Source organism: Theobroma cacao, chromosome 3, assembly GCF_053813885.1.
Source record: "Theobroma cacao isolate CCN51 chromosome 3, ASM5381388v1, whole genome shotgun sequence".
NCBI lineage: Eukaryota > Viridiplantae > Streptophyta > Magnoliopsida > Malvales > Malvaceae > Theobroma > Theobroma cacao.
Genome location: NC_142641.1, coordinates 43,060,079 through 43,077,184, shown reverse-complemented (window position 1 = coordinate 43,077,184; position 17,106 = coordinate 43,060,079). Strand labels below are relative to the sequence as shown.

General features: G+C 34.8%; 3 protein-coding genes across 4 annotated transcripts; 1 reads left to right on the top strand and 2 right to left on the bottom strand.

The window, feature by feature from the left end:
• Nucleotides 1-3,092: 3,092 nt before the first annotated feature.
• On the bottom strand, nt 3,093-4,448 carry LOC18606252 (C2H2-like zinc finger protein). Its single transcript, XM_007039767.3, has one exon. It carries the CDS (start codon nt 4,342-4,344, stop codon nt 3,370-3,372), a length of 975 nt encoding a protein of 324 aa, XP_007039829.3. The 5' UTR covers nt 4,345-4,448; the 3' UTR covers nt 3,093-3,369.
• Nucleotides 4,449-9,835: 5,387 nt separating this feature from the next.
• On the bottom strand, nt 9,836-13,521 carry LOC18606251 (WAT1-related protein At5g47470). Of its 2 annotated transcripts, XM_007039766.3 has the most exons (8): nt 12,887-13,521; nt 12,714-12,779; nt 12,002-12,118; nt 11,661-11,892; nt 11,408-11,569; nt 10,780-10,931; nt 10,606-10,697; nt 9,836-10,306 (listed from the first exon to the last, which is right to left on the bottom strand). In XM_007039766.3, the coding sequence occupies exons 1-8, from the start codon at nt 13,084-13,086 to the stop codon at nt 10,299-10,301; spliced, it is 1,029 nt and encodes a 342-aa protein (XP_007039828.3). In that variant the 5' UTR covers nt 13,087-13,521; the 3' UTR covers nt 9,836-10,298. The 2 variants fall into 2 exon arrangements, with proteins under 2 accessions (XP_007039828.3, XP_017972196.2); XM_018116707.2 differs by lacking the exon at nt 9,836-10,306 and having other exon boundaries at nt 10,350-10,697.
• A 1,416-nt stretch (nt 13,522-14,937) lies between these two features.
• LOC18606249 (Pentatricopeptide repeat (PPR) superfamily protein) lies at nt 14,938-16,885 on the top strand. The gene has a single exon (XM_018116926.2). The coding sequence runs from the start codon at nt 15,058-15,060 to the stop codon at nt 16,870-16,872; it is 1,815 nt and encodes a 604-aa protein (XP_017972415.2). The 5' UTR covers nt 14,938-15,057; the 3' UTR covers nt 16,873-16,885.
• The last annotated feature ends 221 nt before the right edge of the window (nt 16,886-17,106 follow it).

The window sequence follows — 17,106 nt, the reverse complement described above, 5'->3', positions numbered from 1 at the left end:
AATAATGGGTGCTGGAGTTTCTAGTTCTTCAAGCCTCATATCTCCCATGTGAAAGGCACAATCCTGCTGCCAATGACGACTAGTTCAGCCAAGTCTCTGTTGTAGCCTAAAATGTGGCTTGGAATCATGGCATCTGTGGCGTGAAACAAGGGTAAAATGCCATTTAAATTTTGGAGAGGAAAAAAATAAAGAAATGGTGTGGAAGGATGCTGGTAAAGTTAGCAAAGACAAGACATGTTACTGAACATGGCTATAATTTGTTGAAGAATAAAGGGTGGGGATGGGGAAGTATTCATGGTTAAGTCACAAAGCTTTGGCAGATCATAACCATGCAGATGCTTGGAATAGTCAGAACAGCCATAAAAATAAAAGCAAACCCACCTCGGTGTGGACTTCCTTTTATAGGATCCGAAACATACTAAAATGGAACGAGGTTGCAAAGAAATTGTGAACATCTCCAAAAGCATGCAAAGCCCACATCAGTAGTTTGTTAGCCACTAACTTTGGCCACTTTCATACTTAATTCTGAAACCTTATCCTTCTATAACTATAACGTTAATGTAAACCATATGCTAAGTAATTATATAAGCTTTTTATTTTTACGTGATTCTAAATGAACCGCAAAACATTAAATCGCCATTATTTCTCTTCTTCATATGATGTATTCATGAGAACTAACGAAATGGAACCATTTAATAACTTTGCACAACAACCACCTTTACTTATTGCATTTTTTTTAAAAAAATAATAATAAAAAAAAGTAGCATAGTAGATCCCGTGGGGTCCACATACATTTCTAGGAGAAAAAGATACATTAAGAAGTTGACCCAAAAGGTCTGCCACTTCATCCTCAGTTCTCCCAGTTTTCATAAAGAGTGGCACAAGTCACGCTGAGCCAATTCTCAATGTCAATTTACTAATTTGCCCTCTCTCGTAGGATTCTATCCTTCCTCTCTATGCCTCTTACAATTTTTTTTTTCTTTTTCCTTTACTTCCTTTTCCAAAAAGTTCAATAAAATAGCTCAAATTCAAACAATAAAATTTGGATGTTCCAATTGAATCCAATTGGGGTCGAGTTATTTTGAATTTTCGATCATTGGAATTTTGGTTAGTTTAACTTTAAATAGTTGATATAACTTAATGCGAGTTCAATTTCAATTATAATTTAATTTTGTAAAACTTTAATTTTTATTTACTACATAATATGATATTATGAGATGCTTAATTATGTCTACTTTTATGATTGAAAATATGTTGTTAAATCAGTATGAATTCTCCGTAGTGTCACTCACTTCTCGTGGACATGGAATAGAAAAGTCGTCCTCCTTGCACTACTTTCATGAGTAGGAATTTATCTTCTGATAACCACAATACATAAATTTGATTCCTACCCCCACAAAAAAAAAAATTAATAAATAAAAAATGAGCCTTGAGGATAAATGAGGGGTCAAACTCAAACATGCAATTCGATTGAAGACGTTTTTTTGTTGTTTTAACTAGGGTTTGCCATATGCAACCGGCTCTCTCTGACTCTTTCTCTCCTTGTCATTTTGTCTATTTCCAGTGATTTTTTTAATCTTCTATTTATATCCGTACAGAAAATAGAATAAATTCCCACTCATTCCACAAACCATCTCTATTTATGCCAACTTGAAGGGAATTTTTTTTTTTTGGGTTCTATTATTTTGCAATAAAAATAAATTTTCTCAGCTTCAAACCTCTTTTATTTTTTTCAAAGAAAATAAGTAATTTGATTCCAGGTGTTCAATAAAAAGTAGTGCTAACCTTTATCAAATTCATTAAATTAAATTTTAATTTTATCCACCATTCCAACAATGGAATTTTCAGTCCGGCAAACGAAGAAACCAGTTCTGCGGAAACTTGCCTTGAAATTTGAAAAATACGTGACGATGGTGACAAACCAAGTCTGTTGAGGATGCCACTATAGTTATAATAGATGCAGATTTCTTTATTTTCATCATTTTATATTTCCATCACGAAAGAAACAGTATAACATTTTACATAGTCAAATAACAAATTCAACATTTTCTTGTATGATTTTGTCCTCAAAATCAGAATTCAACCTCAAAAATTATTATTATTATTTTACTAAGTAGATACAACTTCTAATCCACATGTAGTTTGCTTAGCATAAATTAATTGGGATCCTTTTGAGGCAAGAAATCACATGCATGCGTGTAAGAAAGGAACCTGAAAACCATTCTTTCTGTTCACCAAATTGTCCTTCGTATTTTTTGTAGTAATATTTAATAATCTTGGTTCTTTTAGGAAATGAGAAAATTAAAAAAAAAAAAAGAACAAAGGAAAAAGCATCGAACCAAAATGCATTTAATAAATCTGACTGATTCTTCGATAAGAATAGCATGGCCTATGGCACCTCCTTTTGCCCGGATATTTCGTTCATTTCAAGGTAGATAAAAATTTTACAATATCTTTTTATGCAGAAATTCAAGGGATTTTGGATCTCCCTCTGGTCAGTAGCAACATTCAAAAGATAGATATGCCAAGACCCAGACCGAGAACTGTAAAACTGAAGTTCCAGTGAGGTTATTTGAGTCAATTCGTGTTGAAGTTTCTGGTTTTTGTTCCTATCATTGATACTCCAAAATAGAGCAGAGAACAAAAGAGATGTAGATAAAGAAGAACAAACCCCATAAAATAATTATTAAATATAGTTCATATAAAGGTATAAACAGTTTACAGAACAGCTGGAAAACAAGAAACAGGACATGCTAACAGAATTGAACACTTTGGTACTTGCAGAGACCAGTGCTTGGTCCACAAGCAACCAAACCCCAGAAAAAATGCTTTCCTTTTTTTTTAGTTTTTTGTTTCTCTGACATGGGGTACACTTGAAGTGAAACTTGATCCAAGTCATTGCTATCTGATACCTCAACACAACAATGGCTGCTTCAGTTAATCAACTGTTTCACCAAACATAATGCCACTAATACCACGACAAAATCTTGGAAGAAGTGAAAATTGTACGGGGGGGGTGTGGAAACACTAGTGGTAGGAGAGTTTAGAGTTTGAGTTTCAGTACTAACTAGATTGAATGAAGCTTGTAACAATTTTCAGCTTGTAAGTTTTAGCAATAACAATTAACAAGTGTTGGAGACAAAACACTTGCGGAGAATTCAAGAAAAGAATTGTGGGTCAGCAACAATGAAGAATAGAAAGAATACCAAAAGAGAAAAGCTACAAAAACATTCATGATTCATCTATGAATGAAGAAATATTAGCCACTACAGTAAAAAAAAAAAGTTTGAAACAATGCATAGCAAATTGAATGTATAGCATCAGATCCACGTGAATTCCCATAACTGCTCGATAGCCCCATCATTCAATTTATGCATCTGATACCACACTAAACTCATCATCTTCGGATGGAGCAGGCAAGTTTAGATCTATCAACTTGTTGTCAAATTTAGTAGAATTTGCGGCAGCCGCATTTGAAGAAGAAGCAGCAGCAAGCAAATGAGATCTCTTGTGACCGCCGAGTGCCTGTCCTGACCCAAACACTCTGTAACAAAATGGACACTGAAATATCTTGTTGTTAGCAACAACAACAGCAGCAGCAGCAACTTTACCTGCATTTTTGGTTTCACAGCAAACTCTTTTATGTTCATCCAATGTATCATAAGATCGAAATACTTTCTTACAATTCCCACATCGATACTTCCCACGAATCTTCTTGCTTAACTCAATCTTGTTGTTCAAGTCGATCTCTTCTGATTCTTCCAACAACGCAACTGATTTTTGTTCTGCATTCTTTGTTTTCCAAACATCTCTTGAAAGCAGCATAAGACACATAGCAACATCTTCTTCAGGAGAAGTATCAGAAACAGAACTCACCGGTTCTGGCTCAGTCGGTGACTCGACCAAACTGGGTTTCCTCAACAACTTTGGTTTCTTGATTTCGTCTGTTGTTATATTAGTACCCACCTGCCGGTTTCTCTTGGATCGTCTCCGAGTTGGGTTTCTTGACTCAGTCTCACTTTCTCTATCTTGGACAACGGACCCTGAATCTACTGCAAAAGAGAATTCAGGATCTGCAAACCTGAAACTCTTCCTGGGATTCTCTCTTAACCCGTAAACCAAAGATTTCTCTTCAACTACTTCTCTGCTTTTCTCTTCTTGTAGCTCTTGCTCTTCACCTGATGAAGAAGATGAAGAAGAAGCTGACTCAGCACGGTCACCGAGTTGGTGCTGGGTCGTCTTTGGGGGCAGTGGATGAGTGGCTAAGTGACCTTTCATGTGACCTCCTAAAGCTCTGCCATTAGAGAAAGTTCGAGCACAGAGCTTGCATTTGTGCTTCTCCATTGCCACAAAACACAAGCAAAGCAAAGATCAAAGCTCTTTTTTTTCCAAGTGGCTTCTCTCTAAATCCCTCTTTTCTCTCTCTAAAAAGCATGAGAAAGCAATAGAAAGCAAGATTGGGAACTTAAAAGGAGTAGGTGACAAGCATTCCTCCACCAAAAGACACACAACCCAAAATTTTGATTTTCTTTTATTTTCTATAAAACATTTTTTTAAAATTAAAAAATTAGTAGGAAAAGAGAAAAAAAAAACAACGATAATGTTGTTAGTAGTATTTCTTTAAAATTGGGCAAATCAAAATAAAAATTGTATGATCATGGACGGGGAGAGAGGGATAAGTAACATGCAAAATTTGCCCATTTGGGAAATAAACTTTTCTTTTTCACCACTTTCTGGAAGCCCATAAATTGCCAGTCAGGCAACTATACAGCTTTTTGTTTGCTAATTCATTTCATTTATACTGTATGTAATTTGATGAATATAATGATATCTATACATGATTTTCGATATTTAAAAAAAAAAACACCTGACCCACTAAGCAAAGAAACTGAACAACATGACCCAATTTGAAAATTTTGCTCGGATCCTTTCTTTTTTTTCCTTTGATCAATTAACCAAATTTTGCTTATAGCACAATGCATGACTTAATCTGCATTGTTCATAATTTTGCACATTAAATTAACTATAGTATCTAATAATTGAATTAAAAGTTGACTTAATCAGTGAAGGGCTCTTTGGGGAAAAATAATTAGTGTTATCTTTTGTCACAGTATTTGCTTAATTAATCTATACAATATGTTTGCTGTAAATTGAATGCAACAACTTCACGCACGAAAACGGAGGCAAGTGCCCTGTCAAATCTCCAACTTGAATTTCTGCCCATTTATTAGTGATCTTATGGTTATTGTTTATAGAGCGCTCTTAGCCTTTTTCGATGAGTCGCTTGTACAAGTCAATCAAACTGTTTGGTTTTGTTGCAGCGCCAGCGACGGCAATTAGCAATATGGGGCATGGGTGATCAAACCACATGCCACCAGAAGTGCCAAGCCAAACCGGCCACCTCATCATTTCTTTTTTATCTTCTTTTTCTCTTTTTTTTTTTAATTATCTCGACATTCACTTTTGTCAAATGACCTCTTGAACTAAGGTTAAATGAAATTAAGTATTACTATTATTTAAAAAAATTATCTCAAAAATGATTTAAATGAACACATATTTTGCAAGTAGAAGTTAGGAAAAAAAAAGAAAGTTTCTATTAATCACCTTAGAGTATCTGTTTTCTTCTTTCTTTTTTTGTCTAATTAATAAAATCTCTAAGATTCTGTTACCTTTTGCGCCAATATGGAAATGTAACAGCAGGCAGGTGCTTTTAATGGATAATTCTCCAACGCTCCTGGCAAGGCGCGTGTGACAACAGACGCACCTAAATTATTCCAAACTCCCGCAAAGTTTTATTTGACCTTTGACCTGAATTAGACTTTTCATACTTCCCCTCGTACGTGATTAGAGCAAGACAGCAAAAGCGGCTCGTAGTATATTTTTATTTAACAAATACTGATATAGAGTTTTTCTTTGCTTAATTAATGGAAAAAAAAAGGAGAAAAATAAGTCGAACATCATACTGCATAAGAAGCCAAATTATTTGGACTGAAATTAATATTTAAAAGAAACCAAAATTCTACTATGTCTGAACCAATAAACAAATCAAAGTTAAACTTTTGCCAAATACTATTACTGCAAATCTTTATTCTAACTTTATGGGAGAAAATGGGCGACGGTAAATGGCGGAGTCAAGATGATTTGGGACACGAAACACATAACTAGAAGTAGCTTAGCTTAGAATTTAGTGCAAAAGCTCCTTGTTGATGAGGCTTTTGAACACATCTCGAGGCATGTTGCCCTTTTCGGATGGGCTCGGTGTCAAAGATGCCACCCCCTAACGCTGTTTTTGCTCTGTATGCACTGTGCCAAGTAGACCTAGTCTACTCCTGCAATTTGCTCCAGTAAACGAATAAACTTTAACTCTAGTGAAAGGAAAAAGGATTACAGCTAAACCAAATTTAGATTATTTGGAGAATCATTTCCAGTGTTTGAGAGCCATGGCTATGACCGTGCTAGAACAGGTTTGGGATTTCAAGACACGGTCCTGTTAGAAGGCACGCGCAAGTAGTAAGAATGAAAAGGAATAAATTATGGAAAAAAAAAACATCAAAGGAAATATTAAATTAAGATAAAAAATTTTCTGTTTCATTAAAAAATGTATTTCCATAGACAAAAACAACTAATCTTCAACTCTCACAATCATAGCTTAAAATTTTAATATGACTCTGACGGTAAGCTATGGATTGAGTTGAGTCCGACTGGATTTTACGGTAGGTCGATTTTGGTCATCCACTTATCCCTAATCCAAATCGTTTAACTTAAGACATTAACTGCCTTACCTCTTGCCATTAAAATAACCCAGAAGAACCCAATCATTTGACGATAAAACTTGCTAGCATTGTCTTAAACGGATTATGACGTGCCTTCGTTCCAATGTGCACCGACAATTACGAGAAATGATCATTATCTGAGAAATTTCTTAGAGAGGAGCGGAGGGTGGGTGTGTTTGTTTGTCTTGGCCAGAAGCTGTATGCTGGTTTCACCACCTTTTTCTTTTCTTTTTGTCGTAAAACCCGAAAAGTAGTCAAATATGTGAAAAAAAAGAAGAGAAGGGACATTGCGAAAAGGTCCAACTGATTACGTCCTTGATATATGGTCAAATTTAGAGTTAGTCACTTGGACTGATTAGTCGTATTTAACCCTTGGAGCAACTTTATTTGAAAACTTTTTCATGATATTTAATTTAATTTAATTTATTTTTTGTTCAATTATCAAACAAAAAATACCTTTACTTCAATTGTCCACAATCTTTTATATATTGATATTTGAACTTGATTTTTCTATTTCCATTGTTTCAGTGTATATTTGTACTCATGATTCTTTAGTTTTGGTGAAAAAAAAAAAAGAGAAAAATCGAGAGAAAAGGGGTTTATTGGGTAAAAAAAATGCATATCAAACTATTCATGGATTTGGACTTGTGTCGGAGTCCAATAAATTGCTGGACAGCGAAAGCCCAAGAACACCACCCTTTGGCAAATCTTCCTGCACGGGCCCCACTGACACCAGCCCTTTGGCACGAACCTAAAAAATCACAAAGGCTCAATTTTCATGCAACTCATGCAATTTTACTTTCGCCTTCATATAAGGACAGTGCCTCGGCCTGCCTTTGTCAAGCGCAATGTCACGTTTTAAACACACACAGAGCAAACATCTAATTAGACTTTTTCCTTTTTTTTTTCCCACCCTATAGTAATAATATATGAAGGGGATGAAAGATTGGAACTTAGAATCATTAATTATCAATATAAAAAATAACAGCTCCGTTTCAAGATTAAATAAGGCTTTAAATTACATTGATGTCAAACTCATAAACTACATTGACTAGGTCGGCAGTTAAGTAAATTCTTGAGAAAAATTCTCAAGAAAAATTACTATGAATTGTTGTTTTTCTTTTTTTTTTCTTTTTGCATTATTAAAACTTTATAATGTAAATTGTAAGACCCATGTTAATTTATTTAATTAAATAAACTAACAATTTTATAATTTAGTATCAATATGCATAAATGGATTTAATTTTTTAACCTGAAGAAAATACATTTCTGTTCATGTTAGGGTGCATAATAATGCTATAATATGACTATTAATTAAGTTAGTGGTAATTTGCATAGTTTCCCAACATGTTACTAGGTGCTAATAATTCACTTAATGGTAAAAATTTGTATCTTGATACGAATTGCAAGAGGCCATTATTCATATACAGTTAGTTCGTTTGAAAAAGGAAAAATAAACTGTAAGAATTAAAATGACATCTGAAAGGGTCAAAAACATTATAAAAATGGACAGTCACGGAATGGGCATGAGCAATGTGAGATTACACCAAAGTTGAAACTTGAAACCGCAATTAATGGAAAGTGAAGCAAAGCAAAGCAAGGGGCGAGCATCAAGCAAAGAATCTTTGGTGTAAATCTGGTTTTTTTTTTTTTTTATAGCTGTATTAGTCACACGGATCAATACTTTTCTTTCATTCTATAATAACAAGTAATTAAGTAAGAACCTCTAATTTACTTTTCATTTATTAGCTTGTTATCAACACATCATCACTAGTATTAATTAAGTAAAGTAGCCCTATTAATTAATGCCCAAAATGAAGGACTTTGAATCGTTAATCTTTCTCAATGTATTAGTTTCTTTTATTATTTAAAAAAGGATTTAATTTATTTATAGTCATCACAATGCACAATAAAAAAAAGTGGGTATTTTTGAAAATGTAACAATAAAATAAATTATACTCTTCAATAGAGTTATTTCTTTTTTTGGCCAATCAATATTTTATAGGTTGAAGATAAGTCAAATCAATATTTCATAGATTACTGTCCAAAGGCTAAGGGAATTATCACCTTATTAGGAGCATTAGGTCCATCATAACAGTGAAATAAATTATTAGCTTTGCTTGGTCCAGTCTCTCATTTTTATATAATTAAAGATTATTAATTTAATATGTACACAATCAATTCATAGATAAAATTATAAAAATAAGGTAAAAAACACGATATTCATTATTACAATAAGAGAAATTTTATATTTTGAAATTATATATATCATTAAAGAGGTGAATCGGTTGATTTTATTTATGTTATTTGCTCGAAATTTTGCTGAATATGAACAATAAATGGCTTTGCAAGAGACTCGCGACTCCTTCAATTTACGCATAAAGCAATACTTGAATTGAAGTCTCAAGTAAGAAAAAAAAATGTTTACTGTTACCAAAGAAAAGAATATGCATTAGAAAGAGAGATAAAAGAAGCTTTTGGTATTGTCTCCATAAACCAGGCAAAAAGCAGAAGATGGTTTTGTCTGCAGAATACTCTCTATCTTTACATTTCGGTCCAAGATAAAATTTCATTATTGAATGGTATATAGAGTGAGGTGCATCTTGCTAGTTGCTAGAGTAATGAATTTATAATAAAATCTCCCAAAAAGAAAAACAATGGGTTCTCTTTAGTTTGGTCATACCCAATATCTTTGTTGGTGATTTAAGATGACAAGTCCCTCAAATGGGCTTGGGCTTTTAGGCCGAGTCCATGTCCATCCATCTGAGTTGCAGATTTAGTGTGATGAATTCGAGTTTATTGTTTACACCTAATAAAGAGGTGGAAGAGAGGAAGCAAAAGTAATCAAATCAAAGAAGAATAGTGAATGGAGAAGATCAAGGCGAAAAGCAAAAAGTTAAGACATAGAGTTAAAAGGATATGAATGGCATCGGCTTCAATCATCTCTCAGCGTGATTTGATTAAGACAACCATATTTGGACAAAATAAAGATTTAATTAATTAGGCTGATGATTTCTATAGGTGTTAGCAATAGCCGGTAGTTTAGCCAATAAACGTGGAATTGTGTCCAATCCAGGATGTTTCTTTATTGGTCATAGTAAAGGGAACAGCAACATCTACAAAAGCGGGGGAAAAAAACAAAAGGGGTCCTTGAACAAAATCACAAGTGCTTTATACAAATATTGCCATTGCTCTGAATCTAGAATGACCAATAGGCCTAAATCCCGGTGAACTTGCAGCAGTCAGACCATCTTTGGACTCATTTTTTGCCTCAAAACAAATTATCTCTTCCTCTTGAAATGATGACAATTTGTGTAAATTTATCCTAGTAGGATGCTCAAGTTGTTTCCACTTCTCTAAGGCCTGCTGCTACCCTCTACACAATCTAATCTGACAGAGATAATCAGAGATACTATTCTTTTGTTGAAGAAATTTCCGAAAAACTAATAACATTTGTCCAACTCTTCCCAAGCTACCTCTATCACCTTTACATAGAGTCAGAAAACTGTACAGGCTGCTGGTATATCAAGCTTCTGCAAAAACAGTTGAAATATAGGAATATTTACACTCTTGGCATTGGAAGCTTCAATCACACTTCATATGGTATTCATACCAGATATACTGGTCTGCGTCAATCATGTTTATGTGGAGCTTATGCACACATTAAACTTCGAAATTAAAAAGTTTTCCCCTGAGTTTTCATTTTTGTTAAATCTTTGAATTGGCCTAACTGAAACAAATTTACTTTCTAGTATAGGCCTGGTAACGATCAGTGTGCGAACTAAGTGGATAGCATGTTAACTTAATAGAGGCTTCTCTGGATCGAACTCACTTTCCAGGCCATTCCCATCCGAGAAAACTTCTTTTCCTTTAGCCCACAAGACGAAGTAGAGACCGGTGAACATGAGGAACATTCCAGCAATGCTGCATCGAAAGAGTGATTTAATAGAATACTGAAGAAACTACTTGGGAACTTACAAGCGGAATTGATGAATCCGTAGTTTACCTTCCTAATGAAATTGTCTCCCCTAAAGTAACAAAAGAGAGAATGACTGAGATGACTGTTCCAATGGGGCTGAACATTGAGACAAGAACCGGTCCCCTCTTCCTCATTGCCCATCCGTTGAAGCTTACACATGCTCCGCCCACAGTACCTCCCTGCACATCCAAATTTTAATGAATAGATCAGTGAAAAGAGGCTGCATTCAGTGTCTTCAATGGATAATGGGTCTTGCACTTCCTGGCCTTGAAAAAGCTGAAAATGTAAAGCAAGAATTGATGTGCTTACTGGCATTTTCTAACTTGTTTGAATATGCATTAGCATTTTGTTTTCTTGGAGTGAACATTGTACATTTTTTTTTTGCCTGTTACAACTTTACCATGTAACCATAATGGAAAAGATTCTAGTTTCTTCTATTTCTTGATATCATAGTTTCATGAACTTGTTCAAACCCCAAAATTCTCAAGCAGCATGCAGTTCAGGAGAGCGCTACATTTTGCATCTAGATTACGGTTGGAATTCCTTGGCCATTTAGGGCACGAATAAGCAACTTCACAATTACTGGGACTTGGAAAAGCAGTATTAGTTAACTTTAGTATATGAGATTATTCAAAAAAAGGACAGAGTTGGATACCAGTAGAGAAAAGGCGATTAGGTCCTTAACGCTAACAAGGGGCCAACCCAATTTTAATTGATGATCTTCGACCAGCTGCACCATTGCAGTTATAATCACTCCAATTAATGATGTTATGGCACACAAAGACATCGGAGCAGGAAAGTCACCCAATGTTGTCGCCTGTAAAACACAACATCTTAGGGAAAGGAAAAAAACAAAAGAAGAAATATTCAATACAATGCCTCCTATATATTTTGTTTTTCCAGAGTACCTGCAAGACTACGTTGCTGGATAGAACCAATACCGCTGCCATGAGGTACATGCAACCGATGATTTTATTTTTGTCGAAAACGACATCGTCAGTCGGAGGAGCTATAATCCTTGCATCTTTTGATGAGACAGCGCTCTGCATTAAGCTCATTGTAAGGGCACCTACCACACACATCAATGTGCCTACAATCTTTACTTTACCGTATAGGCAACTTAGAGCAACTTTTTCTAGCCTGCACCCGCATTGCAAGATTCATCATTGGGTTTTCCTTACTAATTTGATCGTACATCTACTTTATAAAAAAAAAAAAAAAAGAAAGGAAAGGATACTGAATATGACACCTGCAAGTCCAAGCAATTATGAAGATAAGGCCTGGAGCAAGGTTTGGCATGGCTGTTGCCATTGCTGGTGAAGTTAGATTAATCCCCTTGAGGAATAGGCATTGGAACAGAGTAACTCTGAAAGAAAGAGAACCAATATAAAATACTCTCTTACTACTACTATGTCATCTTTTCATTCCTCTTGCTTACTTGTTTTCCTCTTTTTCAATTGGCACTTCATCATGGTTTTCTGTCGTCATCGCCTTTTGACTTTCAATTATCAAAGAGTGCAAGAAGGAGCAGTTGCTTAACTCACACACTAAAGGAAGGTAGGTGGAGATTTTGAGCATAAATTTTAAGTTAAATCCTTATAATCTCTCTCATAAAATAAAGAGTAAAAAAAGAAGTGCAGTTTCCTTCTGCCGGAAAGGATTGTGATCAAGGAATTGTCTTCCAAATTATGTTACCAAATTGTATCATTTTTCTTTTACTTGGGAAAGTTTATTTCATGATTGATGCAATATGCACTAAAAATTAAATTTCAATATCAATTTTTGGAGAGAAATATAAAAGAAAAAAAGTAAAAGAAAGGAGGATTAAAGGCCAAGGAATATCCAGTAGAAATTAACAATAATGATAGAAATTCAAATAAGAATAAAAAAAAAAAAGAGAGCGAAAGGCATTCTACCTTATGTTTCCGAAAGGAAAAATGAAAATGAAAAATTATCCTTACCCTCCGAAGGAGATCAAAACCAGCTGAGTTATAAACTTCAAGGTCAATTGTTTGGGCCATTTGCTCCTGCAAAATGAACATTAAACCTTCACCAAACTTTCATGGCTGAGCAACTTCGGAGTCTCCAGGAAGAAAAAAAAGACAGAAAAGATAAAAGTGAGGGCGGAAATTACCTTTCAAAATAAACAGCAAAAGGAGTGAGAATAATGAAGGTGGAAAGGGTGAAGAAAATAATAATGGTGAAAGGGCTGAGGCCAAGGGACATAAGATAACCAAGTAAAAGTGAGTTCCCTGCATACACAAATTGCACCCCTACCAATCCTCCAATTATCGCCACATCTTCAAGGATATCTCTCTTGATGTACACCACCATCTTAGTTTCCCACACTTTCTTTCCTTCCAAACAGTACAAAACGAAAAGATGAAAGAACAGATATATAACCTTCTTCCTTCCCTCCAAAACAAACAGATGATCAAACTCTCTTCTTTTTCCCACTTCTTCTAACTTTTTCTTTCTTTCTTGTGCTTGTTTTACATGTCTGTTCCTGATCCTACATCAAATTTCTGACTTTGTTCTCTCAACTTTCGGTTTTGGGTTATGCAATCGTACCCGAAGGCAGCCATCTTCTTCTTTGTTCACTTTTTCTTTATTTGTTTTTATTGGTCATCGGTCTCTCCCCTTTGGACTTAGCTAACTTTAATGAGGCTTCTCCTACCAGTCTTCTCCAGATTATTCGCAAGAGGTTGGTATATACAAAGGGTGGATAGCTTTGTCCAACTGCTCTTCTCTTTCTCTCTTATTATAGCTTTGTTTATCACATAGAAAAATTTGGCTCCCTAGATTTTATCTCTTGTAACAATTCTGTTTTCTGAAACTCCCTGTTTAGATTTCGTTACACCGTTTTTGGAGCTGGCTTTCCGGGGTTCCTTTATAATCTTGACTAAATATTTGTCCAATTATCCCCCTCCACAAATCAAAATCAAAGAAAACTTGTCCAATCCATCTTAACTTAGCAACTAAACAGTGGCAAAGTGTACTAAGTATTTGGAGCTTATTCTTGAAAAATCTAAGAATAATTAAGGGAAAATAAGAACAAATGGGAGCTTTAAGGAATGCAAAGTACAGAACTGCACGTGAAGTACACATGAATTGAGCATTGATAAAAGTGAGGAAGAATATTTGAAGTTTGAAATTTGAAGGTGGGCTGCCACATGTAAGGCGTGACACAGCCACCTGTAGGATGACTTTGCCTAGAAATAAGCAACCGCTCCATATCAATTACACGCAACAGCCCAAGTCTGTCTCGCAAAGAGGCTACCATGTGGCCCTGTCGCCCCAGAAAAACGTAACTACGCTGGTTATATTCTTCCAACGACAAATTGATTCCATTCATAAAATTATTTATTTTAATGTTAAATTATGATTATCTTGATACTATCTAATTAGAAAAATAAATTTTAATATTCATATCTTGAGTTGAAAATTAAATAATTTATGTATCGTGAATTAATTTTTATTGAATAATAGTAAGTCAATTTCACTCAATAAAGATAGTTTAATTTAGTCATCTAAGTATTAATTCAATGGTGAAAAGAAGTTTTGCATTGTTGTCAAAGTCTCTTAACTCAAGTTGGGTTAAAACCCCTTTTTAATCACAACTTCTAACATGGTTTTGATAATTAGAATATTTTACCTGAGTTAAAAAAAAGATAAAATAAAATCTAAATCTTAGTGGAGCCTTGTTGCTTTGCGCTTAAATGCTAAGCAATCATCAATATAATATAAAATATATGGATTCTCTTATTACTTTATACTTTATAGGCACTTAGACGCAACAGTGTATAAACGTGTATTACATTTTCATATTGAATTGTTTGAAAAAAGAGTCGGGAAAAATTAAATAAAAATTTATATTTGATATATTTATTCTTTTATACATTATTAATTAATGGTTTAAATATTATTATTTCTTTAATAAATAAATTTAAAAATTGATAATTATTAAAAATAAATATATATAATTTAAAAAAATTATCTTTTCATATTTATGAATTGTCGTTTTATGATGAAGTAATAACGTCTAATATTTATACATTGATATTATATTAAATATAAAATTTTAAATTATTCATGTAAAATAATATTAATGTTTTAGTGCTTTTTCTTATGCTTTTTATTTTTATTTTTTTTCTTATGCTTAATATTTTTTTGTTTTGGAGAAAGATCTTAAGAAATCTTCCTTTTATGCAATTAAAATCTTAAAGCTTTTAAACATCCAGAAAGAACTTCAACCATGGAAAAGTCGAAGAGAAAAAAAGAATTCCGCGCCACGTTTACAAAGCTATGCAAAGATCTCTGTTGAGGAGAGTCCAAAACTACCAGCCCAAGCAATGGCACTCATATAATCTCCAATCGAATCACCTTATTGGCACAAATCTCCCCTCCCAAAACAACAATGCCAGCAACAACGTTCCAAAGCAAAATTTTGAAACATGGCTTACTCTCATTTCAACCCTTGCCGAAGGTGGCATCGACATGGACCTTACCTTACATAAGGCGGCAAAACTTCTCCGCTCTGGGATTAAACCAAATGACTACTCCCTAGTTCACCTAGTTCGGGTCTCAACGGACCTGGACTATGACTCTTATTGCCAACAGCTTCATTGCTACATTTTAAAATCTGGGTTTGTCTCCAATGTCTTTGTTTCTAATGCTTTGATGAGGTTTTATAGGAGGATTGACTTGCCATGTCAAGCAGGTAAGCTGTTTGTTGAAATTCCTCAACCGAGTGTCATTTCCTGGAACACTTTGATTTCTGGGTATGTTCAATTTGGGCAGTTTCGTAAAGCTTTGGGGTTGTTTCTTAAGCTTCAAAGGTCTGATATTTGCAGCAATGAGTACTCATTTACCGTGGCTTTAGCTGCTTGTGGTCAACTGGGGTTTTTGCATCTAGGCAAATCAATTCACTCCAACATTTTGAAATGTGGCTTGGAATGTGGCATTATTGTTGGGAATTGCTTGATGGATACGTATGGGAAATGTGGGGCTGTGGACGATGCCGTTTTGGTGTTTCATAGCATGATTGATAAGGATGTTATTTCATGGAATTCAGTCTTAGCAGCGTGTGCCAGAAATGGAAAGCTTGAAGAAGCCTTTAGTTTTTGGCGCCAAATGCCTCTCCGTGATACAATATCTTACAATGAACTTATTAGTGGTATTGCTCAGTTTGGCAACATAAATGATGCAATTGATATTTTATTTAATATGCCGAACCCAAATTCATCTTCATGGACTTCAATAATGACAGGATATGTTAATAGAAATCGAGCACGGGAGGCTCTACAGTTTTTCAGTAAAATGCACTCTAATGAAGTTGAACTGGATGAGTTCTCGTTTTCAATAATTCTAAGTGGGATTGCAGGTCTCTCGGCTTTAACATGGGGAATGCTGATCCATTGTTGTACGATAAAGTGTGGTTTGGATACTTCTGTTGTTGTGGGAAGTGCTCTCATTGACATGTACTCCAAATGTGGGCGGGTTAAGAACACTGAGTCTATGTTTCAGTCTTTACCTAAAAAGAATTTGGTAACCTGGAATGCTATGATCTCTGGTTATGCTCACAATGGTGATTCAACGAAAGTGATCCAGCTTTTTGAGCTGCTGAAAAGGGAAAGGGATTTGAAACCTGATGCGATCACATTTCTTAATGTCTTAGCTGCATGTTCACATAGCGGGACACCACTGCAAGAGGTGTATCAGTACTTTGAATCAATGATCAATGATTATGGTATTAAACCTACTGTTGAGCATTGTTGTTCTATGATTCGGCTAATGGGTCAAGGAGGAGAGATCTGGAGAGCTGAGAGGATGATATATGACCTGGAATTTGGGTCATGTGATGTGGTTTGGAGGGCTTTGCTTGGTGCTTGTGGAGTTTGCAAGGATTTGAAGGTCGCAAAGATTGCAGCTGCAAAAGTAATTGAATTGGATGGTAGCAATGATTATGCTTATGTAATGATGTCTAACATTTTTGCACACTTTCACAAATGGGCGGAGATGAGTGTGATGAGAAAGCTCATGAGAGATAAAAGAGTGATAAAAGAAGCTGGTTGTAGTTGGATTGAAATGGAAAACGTCGAGTTAAATTCATCTACATAGAATTGGTTTTTAATTGCTGTTTGTGTCGTTCTCTGTTATCCTTTGTTGTGATTGTTTCATGCATTCCTTTAGGGTAGGGAGGATTGGGGTTGAATGGCAGACTTAGATGTCAACCAGGGAATCCACAAGCAAACTGTCTGAAACTTATCAACATAAATTCCCGAATATGTTCTACCTTTGCATCTTAATTTCAGGGTGGAGGAATTTCCGTATGCCTAAAATGAATCTAGTCAT

What these genes read in the sequence shown, in the direction of transcription:
- LOC18606251 (XM_018116707.2), bottom strand. Translation starts at nt 13,086, where the DNA reads ATGGTGGTGTACATCAAGAGAGATATCCTTGAAGATGTGGCGATAATT. An exon ending in GTTTTGATCTCCTTCGGAGG is followed by an intron (nt 12,119 to 12,713) that starts GTAAGGATAATT and finishes TCTTTCTTTCAG; the next exon opens with AGTTACTCTGTTCCAATGCC. An exon ending in GAGACAATTTCATTAGGAAG is followed by an intron (nt 10,698 to 10,779) that starts GTAAACTACGGA and finishes CTTTCGATGCAG; the next exon opens with CATTGCTGGAATGTTCCTCA.
- LOC18606252 (XM_007039767.3), bottom strand. Translation starts at nt 4,344, where the DNA reads ATGGAGAAGCACAAATGCAAGCTCTGTGCTCGAACTTTCTCTAATGGC.
- LOC18606249 (XM_018116926.2), top strand. Translation starts at nt 15,058, where the DNA reads ATGCAAAGATCTCTGTTGAGGAGAGTCCAAAACTACCAGCCCAAGCAA.